The sequence below is a fragment of the Ipomoea triloba genome, chromosome 1, assembly GCF_003576645.1.
Source record: "Ipomoea triloba cultivar NCNSP0323 chromosome 1, ASM357664v1".
In the NCBI taxonomy this organism is placed as follows: Eukaryota; Viridiplantae; Streptophyta; class Magnoliopsida; order Solanales; family Convolvulaceae; genus Ipomoea; species Ipomoea triloba.
The window spans coordinates 6,303,782-6,313,127 of NC_044916.1; the positions used below are offsets into that span (position 1 = coordinate 6,303,782).

Consider the following 9,346-nt stretch of genomic DNA (forward strand, 5'->3'; position numbering starts at 1 on the left):
AAAAAAAAAAAAAAAAAAAAGAAGAAGAAAAGAAAGATATACCTGATCATAATTTTCAAAACAACAAAAACGGGTCAAAGTACAGAAGCTGTGGGTTTCTTTCCTTTCCTCTAATAAGTTCTTCTTCGTCTTCATCTTCACGAAACTAAATCTGAAAACATTCATTCCAATCACTTCCCAGAAAACATCAACAATACACTAACAAAAACAATACAGCCCCGTATCCATTTCCTCGGATTCAGCTCCCCTTTCATTATTATATACTCTCTCTCTCTCTCTCTATCTCTCTCTCTTCTCTTATTCTATACTCGGCGGCACATCATCTAAAATCTCAACGTCCACGAACTCTTCAAGGTTCTTCTTCTCCACCCACTCTCTTGTTTTCTTTAATTTTCAGGTATCAATTTCACTAAGCTTCTTTGTTTTTGCCTGAATTCAATGTGGGCGATCCGGGGAAACATAGTAAATACTCTGATATTCAACTTATATGCATATGTGTGCTTGGGAACAGAGTTTATGGAGCTCCTGATTTGGTTTTCTGCAGTTAGACTTTAGCTAAACTTTTAATGTTCTTAAATTATTGTGAATTTTCCAATATTTTAGACTGATTTATAGTGAAGTTTCTTTTTAATCTGAATTTTATTTATGCAGTATTTTTTTTTCTGGGAAAAACTATGCAGTCTGGGTTTTATTTATTTATTTCTCCCTTTGTGTTTGGATGCATAAGCAATTGAAATAATTGCTGTTTATAGAATTGGGAAATTTGGCAGTCTAAAGATTTTGTCTTTATCACTAATGTAATGGAAAAATGAATAGCTACAATGCCTATGGGAAATTTGTTTTACTTATTTAAACCCATACGTATATATTCTTTTGGGTTCCTCGATGTAACTTGCCGGGCTGTTCTGCTTAAAATATTTGTGCATATCCAATAATATCTTGTACCCTTGAAGTATTTGCTTTTTTATAATAATATTATGTTGATTTTTCTTCTGTCTTAATTCAATTGATCAGCAAGGCCTTTACGGAGTTTCCACGTCTGTACTAAGGCTATAGTTTAATGCCCTGAGAATCAGTTTTGCACGGTATCTTGTGATTCAACAGCCTAAAGTAGAGGCTCAACTTTTGGAATTCAGTAGGAAGAACTCAATCACATCCTTTTGCAGAGAATTTCCGTGGAAAAACAGGAACCAGAGGTTGCTGACCTTTAGGACTACCATTATTGACGTTTTTGTGGGGTATATATAGTTATATATGTGATTCTTGCGGTGAGAACACATGCTAAGGTCTTGCTATGGGGTCTGCAAACATGGAGAAGAAATGGGTGTTTCATCTTTGTATCAGCTCACTCATATGTATCTTCCTTCTTGCGACCTCGTTTAATATGGGCCTGCTTTCTTCACTGCAAATCAATTCAATTTTCTCAATCTTTCCATCCCGGCTTGCGTCGAATCAAACGAGCTCGTATTTTGCTGAAGCAAAAGTTAGGCAATCTCCACCTCCTTCTAGCGGTCCTTCTGTTCCACGTTTTGCATATCTGATATCCGGTTCAAGAGGTGATATAGAAAAGCTATGGAGGACATTGCAAGCGCTGTATCATCCACGGAACTACTACGTTGTCCATCTAGACCTAGAATCCCCGGCAATAGAGAGGCTAGAGCTTGCCTCCAGAGTAAAGAAAGATCCCATTTTTGTGCAGGTTGGGAATGTCCACATGATTTCCAAAGCTAATATGGTTACTTATCGAGGGCCCACAATGGTTGCTAATACACTTCATGCCTGTGCCATTCTTCTCAAGAAGCACGCTGATTGGGATTGGTTCATCAACCTCAGTGCGTCAGATTATCCCTTGGTGACTCAAGACGGTTAGTTCTGCATTTTTGGCATGCAAACTTTTATCATGTTCTCTTTATATACCAAAAAAGAAAAATCTTGCTTTTTTGACTCTTTTTGTTTGGAGGAGACATTTGATTTATATGTTTTATTTTTCTTGCCAGATCTTCTTTACACGTTCTCTGATTTAAAGCGAGAGTTAAACTTCATTGAGCATACAAGCCGGCTAGGCTGGAAGGCGTAAGCTCTCTGTCACTCTTATGGTTACAGGGGTAACAAGAATTTCGGTCTTACTATATTGTTATACTAATTCTGTTGCAGGGGTCAACGGGCGATGCCATTGATTATAGACCCTGGCCTATTTCAGAATACCAAGAAAGACATATTTTGGGTAACTCCACGAAGAGAATTGCCCACCGCCTTTAGACTCTTTACTGGTGAGTTTCATATTTCTAATTTTGAAGACTTGTTCAATCATGTAGGAAGTCTGCTAATCTCGCTCTTAGAAGTTCAAATGTGTTATTTCCCGCTAAAGTAATATCTTCTTTAGCTTAAAATAAGTAGCGTATGGTAAAGGCTGCAGTTAACATTTTATAATTAGTTCACTTCAAATCTTGGTTGGATAGTTTAATTTATATTTTTCAGTTTTCTAATAGTGCAAGTGATCAATCTCTTAGAGTAAAAAATGGATTTATAATGCTGAATAAAAGTTTTATAAAATAATCTATGTCAACCCAGTGATCAGTCCAATAAGTTTCGACGACCATATTGCTTTGTATAATTTTGTATCCTAAATGTCGGGTAAAATTAATTCACTGCAGGTTCAGCATGGATGATCCTCGCAAGGCCATTTGTGGAGTACTGCATATGGGGTTGGGATAATCTTCCCAGGACCCTACTTATGTACTACTCAAATTTCGTCTCGTCTCCCGAAGGATACTTTCAGACTGTTGTATGCAACGCCCCGGAATTTGTACCGACCGTGGTCAATAGTGACATGCACTATATTTCTTGGGACGTTCCTCCAAAGCAGCACCCGCACACTCTCACCCTGAATGATACGGGCAAGATGGTCGAGAGCTGTACTGCCTTTGCTCGGAAATTCAAGAGGGACGATCCCGTGTTGGATAAGATTGACAAGGAATTGCTTCACAGACGAAATGGTAGCTTCACCCCGGGCGGTTGGTGTGCTGGAGACCCGTCTTGCTCCAAGGTTGGAGATCCCACTGAACTTAAACCGGGTCCTGGTGCGAAAAGGCTCCGGCGTCTTGTAGGTAAACTAGTTTTGTCAGCAAAGTTGAATCAAAATCAGTGTAATTAGAATAGTGTGTATTAATATTGCGTGTTGATTGAAAATGAAAAGTGGGATTAGAAAGTCTGTTCATGGAAGCTCAATAATATCAGTCAGGGAATTTTGAAGAACTTTTGCTGCACCCTCACCATTTTTTGCATCCCCTTTGTGATAACCACCACTTACTGCAAAATCAGTTCATTCTTTTCTTCTTTACTTAATCTTGTGCAGTCTGAAATTTGTTTATAGGTTTAAACCCTAAACCCATGACCCTCTTTGCCCTAGAGATTGTGGGAGGAAAATTACGGATGTGCCTCGCTAACATAAAATTTGAGTGCTTGTTTTTTGTCTCAAAACTGAGATCTTCTCCCATTGAGGATTTGAACTCAAATATTTGCTGGGCCACTATACCCACTCAACCTTTCGACCACTGAATCACACCCCAATAGGCTTGTTTCTAGAGTTGTGATTTTGCAGTGTCAAGTCCTCTATGATAATAGAAGGTTGGGGTGGTCCAGATTTCATTCTTAGAGATTCAATCCTATTGGTGAAGTTTTCTTGTTGCAAATGACTTGTCTAGAGTTTAAGTTAAGATATGATCTGTCAAGTACATAGTTTGTAGTTCAATAGCATCTCACAGGTTCAAATCACGATGTGTACATTGACTCTTTGTGCTCCAAAAGATTGAGAAAATATGTATAGACAGATATTATATTGTAATAGAATAAGTACTAAAAAAAAGAATTTATAGCATCTCACAGGTTCAAATCACGATGTGTACATTGACTCATAGCATCTCACAGGTTCAAATCACGATGTGTACATTGACTCTTTGTGCTCCAAAAGATTAAATCACGATGTGTACATTGACTCTTTGTGCTCCAAAAGATTGAGAAAATATGTATAGACAGATATTATATTGTAATAGAATAAGTACTAAAAAAAAAGAATTTAAATATGATATACACTATCTGACTCCCAACGACCCTCAAATAGTGACTATGAGTTGATTTGAGCGATTAATATTCAATGCACACCTTTAAATAGTGACTCCTGGTTACAAAGAGCACACAATCGAGCCTTACCTCATTCAAGAATAACTTTCTCATGGGCGCTGCTGCATATATCTATTGTTATTGAAGTAAATGCTAATAAAATTGCAAATAATGTTTATAGCACAGAGCTAGGATTAACAGTGAACAAATTGCCAAAGTTGTTGGTCTCTTGTCAGTTTCAAGTCAAGGTCAACAACTAAGAAAACTTCAACTTGAGCAGAAATAGACAGACAATCCAAGAGGGAAGACTTTAGGGTTTCAAAGTCATCGTCTTTGAAGGTTTACTCTTTCAACAAAATAGAAATTGGGTTTCAACATCTGCAGAAGAAGAAGCTTCAGTGGAAATTCCCACATCACAGAAAATGTGCATTTTACCCCATCTCCCTTACTGGGGCAGAATCACAGAAGCACGTATTTATCGCACAGGGGATTGTAAGAACAGCAGAATGTACAAAGAAAACCGGCAATCTCACCGCATTCCCTCGCTCTTCGCTCAACTTCCATTTGTTGTTTCCGCTATTAACTAATTGCAAAATTCTGTTTCCCGTCTGTGCTGGGTGTTGCTATGGCCTTCTATGGGTTTATCTCGGCTATTACAGTAAAGTACCTTTGCTTATAGCGACGATTCACTGGTACCAAACACTTAATTGTGCTCTTAGGCCATCCCCCTTTGCCATTTCTCAATGCAGTTGTTGAGCCTCGAGATTATCAGCTGTGTTAAACCATCTCCAAGAGCTTGATGTCACCCATGGAATTTGCGGCTACTAAGGTGTTGGATTGGCCGCGCCAACAAACAGACGAGATAAATTGCATACCATCATCCATTTCGTCACCAGAAGGGTCTGTGCTGTTAAATTTGTACGATAATGCAGGCATTGGAAAGGCTTTGTGGTAGACGAAAACCTGCAGGGTTTCAGAAGCATTAGCACTGGGCTACGAGCGCCAAATTAGGAAAACGAATAATCCGTTATAGAATTAACGCAAGTGATACCTCATTTGTCTCGGAGCCGGTGGCAATGAATCCGTCGGATACAGACAGGCCAACAAAGTTCTGAAACATTAAAAAAAAAATGGCGTTTCTTTAGCGGTGAACCACATTTTAATATACTATGATGAGCTCACAGATTGAATTCAAAATTGTTTTTGGCCACAGTTCAACTAGGCATCATAATGGCACAAACTAGTGGCTTTAAAAATGGAGAAAGAAAATACCTTCACATTCATGTGTCCCGTAAATGACTGAACGGGACAATCAAGAACCCGAGATGCAGACATGGACAAATCCCAAAGCTTTATTGTGTTATCTGTAGAAGCAGATACGAGCGTCGTTGAATCAATAAACTTGATGTAGCTCACTGTCTTCTTGTGCCCCATTAGTGTGCATAAAGGCATTTTGGAGTTTCGAAGATCGTAGTAATAAATCATATGATCAGCTGAGCCAAACGCAAGAGAACGACCAGAATCGAAAGGGAACTGAACGCAGCACACGTTCGCTTTCGTTTTGATGGTCCCGACACAAGCGCCCTGCAGCAACAACCCATGTAAGAAAAACAACTCATTACACATTGTGAATTCAAGCCACAACGAAACAATAACTAGATTACTGTAGTACGTTTAGTTTCAAAGCTGACATCCACCAAGTGCAAAAGTAGAATTGCCTGATTGATATTCCAGAGTTTAACAGTGCCATCATCACTGCCGCTGGCTAACAATGTTGGATCGGCTACCGAGAAATCCACGGACCAGACCCGCCTCTCGTGCTCTTTCATTTCCATGAAAAGTTGACTTCTAGTAACATCCCAAACCTGAACACGATAAAAAACTTATTTAACTCTTCATTTGAGTAGTTTCAATGAAAAGTAAACGTAGTATGGGGATCTGGCCTACCTGTACCACACCTTCAAAGTTACTCGAAGCAATCTGGCTTTTTACATAGCTATTCCAACATATACTGCTTAGCTTTGATCTACTAGACATCTCAACTACAGGATAATGAATATCGCGATCTTGTTTTAAGATGGAATTATATTCGAAGACCTTGATCTTCTTATTCACACCAGCAGTCGCGAAAAATTCACCATCACGATCAAAGCTGAGAGAGCATACAAGATTTGAAGAGTTTAGGAGATCCCCTTGCTTTAAGTTTGCCTTCTCTTCTAACTTACTAAAAGACATGTACTTACACAAGCCCTCAAGGAATGAATTGATCCACCCACTTTGTGTCTCCTCATTACGCCCTCCTTTCGACGACAAATTACTGACAGAACTTCTTTCAGTTGCCACAATGGAGCCCCTACCGTCACTGCTGATTTGAGAATATCTACTCAATGGTTTGGCTGTCGGTTTTAAAGCTCGGCGCCTTGTCAGGAAATAAGCGGACTCCAATTTTCTGAAATTCTTCATCAGCCTGGAACTTTTCGAGAGAAAGCTCCCTTGACTTTCAACACGTGTCTCGTGTTCATCTGCACGGTCACCAGTTTCCTCCACGTTGCAGGTACCAAACCCCACCCTGCTCCGTTTTCTAGATCTAGAGCTTCCAGAATCATCATCCTCGGCAATATTTCCCCTATTCGATGCAGACTTTTTACCCTGATCAAGGTTTGAATCTCCTTTTGTCCTAAGGGCCGATTGCATATTTGTAACTCCTTCTAAATCAGAAGACAGAAAAGATATTATCTCATTCAAACTATCTGCAACCTCCTGTTTTCTCTGTTGGGTTAACAAAAGGAACTCCAGCAACAAGTCCTGCTCGTCTATTTTTTCTCTAAGTGCTATTGCTGCTTCCCATTCTTCTAAGCTTTCTCTTGGATCATTAAGGAACTCACTTTGCAACAGCTCACTGTAATACACAACAAAGAGAATATGAGAATGGAAATTTGAAGGTCTTCCGATTGTCCAAATCAAGGAACGATGATAAAAGATCGCAAAAAATAAGAAGCTTTCAATACGGTACGTCCCTTTTACCAGATTGAGGAAGAAAGGGTTAGATGCTATAACTCCTATAAGAGAGCATACATGGTCAGCTCAAGAGCGTGGTGCAAATCTGAACATTTATCTCATTGAATTGAATGTAAACACTTCGTATACTCAAAACAAAGTGAAATTGTCTTAAAACCGAAAGTGAACCAATCAGTTCTATCAATGCAGACATTTCCCCAGTCACATGTCATGCTACACCATTAGAGCGATGAATAAGTTGACAAAAAGTGAATACACGGTACCCCATTGCTTTCTTTTTTTATTTTCTTCTCTTTCCACTTTTGGTATAGTAATGAAAATCTTTTGCAAGGAATAGTTAGACAGTTAGTGAAGTAAAAAAACATAAAAGAAGCATTTATGCCAAACTTGATATAGATTAAATATAGTACAAGTACAAGACAATGGCAAATGTGCTGCAGTCTTCCTTTAACAATGCATAGAAGATTAAAAAAAGAAAAGGTGTAAATGTGTAATGCTGCCTATGCTGAAGTTTATCGATGCTATAAATGAGAATGCTTATATCAGTTAATAACGTAATCTTGTAAGAACTTTGAAAAGCAAATAATGCAGCATGCGATACATTGTAGAGAATGGAAACTAATGGTATGTGGTGCAAGGAAATCACGGAACCTTAAGCATATTTAAGATGACAATAAGCAAATGAGGCTCACCCCAAATTTGGCCTACTACTTGGCTGAGGGTGCAGTAACCACAAACAAAACGAAGCTTCTTTGGGCCACTTGAGTAGCAACTGAGGGGGGAGCACGCGATGTCTGAGACTAGACATAGTTGCACTTTTTTCTTCGGGTGAATGGAACGTGCAGAATAGCTGCTCACAAGTGAAATGCCAGTTTGTAAGGCTAGGAAACAATAAACGGAATACCAACCAGCCTAATTCAATTTATCAATCACTATTCACTAATGACTAACCTCAAAGAGAAGCACTCCAAGTCGATAAACGTCTGAAGCACAAATGCTAGGCTCACCAGAAACCTCTTCTGGACTAGTGTACCAATTGGTTTCCAAGAGCAATATCTGTTTCATGGGGAACGAATGCTGCTGCTTCTCCTCCGCTTGCTGGTTCTTATCGGCCTCTAAAGTCTGCATAGCATTTGCACAATTCATCTCAACTTCCAACCTTTGTGTCACAGCCTGCTTTTCTTGTTCAAAGTCACGAGCCCCGGGTGAAGATGCCCCCTTAAACTCAGCAGTCTCGCTGTTCAATCCGTCCTCAAGCGACTCGGAGCCCGAATGAGAGCAGGAGGCTGATTCAATAAACGCAACACGGTTGAAAGACGACATAACAAAGCACGAGGGGCGCACATTGTGAACCACAATGCCCTGAGAATGCGCCAGGTTAACAATGTCCACAATTTGGGTAAAAATGTGCAAACACTCGAGAGAATCGACTGTTCTTTCCGGGTTGTCCAGCCACTGTCTCAAACTAACATCCCTATTATCATCTAAGCCAAGGCCAAGCCCATCTCCAGAAACCCCACCCTGGGGTTTTATGCAATCTATATAGGGCAGCAACCCCATTCCTTCCCTTCCCTTTCTTGCAGGGATGGAAGCAGAATCAGGTGAGGCATCACTGGAAGATCTCACACTGCTCCCACCAACAACAACCCTTGGATTCCTATCCACTACTGATGAGTAATTCAACCCCCTGGAAGAACTATTCCAACCTGTCTCAGAAGAACCCTCCATTATTGCACACTTTCTTTTGCTCAGATACACAGACATAAACAATCAAGAAATTGAGAAATTCTAAGATACCCAACACCTTCTTCTATATCCATGTCACATCAAGAAACCATTTTAAACCCTTACACACTACCCAAACCCAATCCTATTGGAAAGCTCAAAAACATCATTTTTTTTACCTTATCAAGAGCAGCACAAGACAACCTCAGTTCTTGAAGCATACAAACAAACCCCAGAGTCAAAAACAATGGATCACCTAAACGTGGCACCCTTGAAACACATAGATATCTCTAGAGAGAGAGAGAGAGAGAGAGAGAGAGAGAGAGGTATACCATTTATCACTATATCTCTCACCCAGTAGAAGGAAAGGAAAACTGACAAAGGAGCTCAGGTACATGTGTTTTAGGTTAAAGCAAACAAAACAATAAGAACCACAGAACAGATGCTCTTCAGATACTGCAAAACCCCAAAAACACACTGGGAA

General features: G+C 39.7%; 2 protein-coding genes across 4 annotated transcripts; one reads left to right on the forward strand and one right to left on the reverse strand.

Moving 5' to 3' along the window:
* Positions 1 to 74: 74 nt before the first annotated feature.
* LOC116031957 (beta-glucuronosyltransferase GlcAT14A-like) lies at positions 75 to 3,255 on the forward strand. Of its 2 annotated transcripts, none has more exons than XM_031274345.1 (5): positions 75 to 397; positions 1,015 to 1,865; positions 1,998 to 2,073; positions 2,155 to 2,270; positions 2,655 to 3,255. In XM_031274345.1, exons 2-5 carry the CDS (start codon positions 1,295 to 1,297, stop codon positions 3,152 to 3,154), a joined length of 1,263 nt encoding a protein of 420 aa, XP_031130205.1. In that variant the 5' UTR covers positions 75 to 397; positions 1,015 to 1,294; the 3' UTR covers positions 3,155 to 3,255. The 2 variants fall into 2 exon arrangements, with proteins under 2 accessions (XP_031130205.1, XP_031130196.1); XM_031274336.1 differs by having other exon boundaries at positions 75 to 354.
* Positions 3,256 to 4,213: 958 nt separating this feature from the next.
* On the reverse strand, positions 4,214 to 9,346 carry LOC116024413 (protein SPA1-RELATED 4). Of its 2 annotated transcripts, XM_031265308.1 has the most exons (7): positions 8,089 to 9,345; positions 7,830 to 7,987; positions 6,067 to 7,018; positions 5,838 to 5,984; positions 5,392 to 5,703; positions 5,171 to 5,230; positions 4,214 to 5,082 (listed from the first exon to the last, which is right to left on the reverse strand). In XM_031265308.1, the coding sequence occupies exons 1-7, from the start codon at positions 8,899 to 8,901 to the stop codon at positions 4,897 to 4,899; spliced, it is 2,628 nt and encodes an 875-aa protein (XP_031121168.1). In that variant the 5' UTR covers positions 8,902 to 9,345; the 3' UTR covers positions 4,214 to 4,896. The 2 variants fall into 2 exon arrangements, with proteins under 2 accessions (XP_031121168.1, XP_031121174.1); XM_031265314.1 differs by lacking the exons at positions 4,214 to 5,082; positions 5,171 to 5,230 and having other exon boundaries at positions 5,571 to 5,703; positions 5,792 to 5,984; positions 8,089 to 9,346.

Excerpts from the sequence above, each read along its gene's own strand:
- LOC116031957 (XM_031274345.1), top strand. The coding sequence starts at position 1,295 with ATGGGGTCTGCAAACATGGAGAAGAAATGGGTGTTTCATCTTTGTATC. Across the intron at positions 2,074-2,154 it reads AGCCGGCTAGGCTGGAAGGC|GGGTCAACGGGCGATGCCAT; the intron begins GTAAGCTCTCTG and ends ATTCTGTTGCAG. Across the intron at positions 2,271-2,654 it reads CGCCTTTAGACTCTTTACTG|GTTCAGCATGGATGATCCTC; the intron begins GTGAGTTTCATA and ends AATTCACTGCAG.
- LOC116024413 (XM_031265308.1), bottom strand. The coding sequence starts at position 8,901 with ATGTCTGTGTATCTGAGCAAAAGAAAGTGTGCAATAATGGAGGGTTCT. Across the intron at positions 5,231-5,391 it reads CGGGACACATGAATGTGAAG|AACTTTGTTGGCCTGTCTGT; the intron begins GTATTTTCTTTC and ends TTAATGTTTCAG. Across the intron at positions 5,083-5,170 it reads CCGGCTCCGAGACAAATGAG|GTTTTCGTCTACCACAAAGC; the intron begins GTATCACTTGCG and ends GAAACCCTGCAG.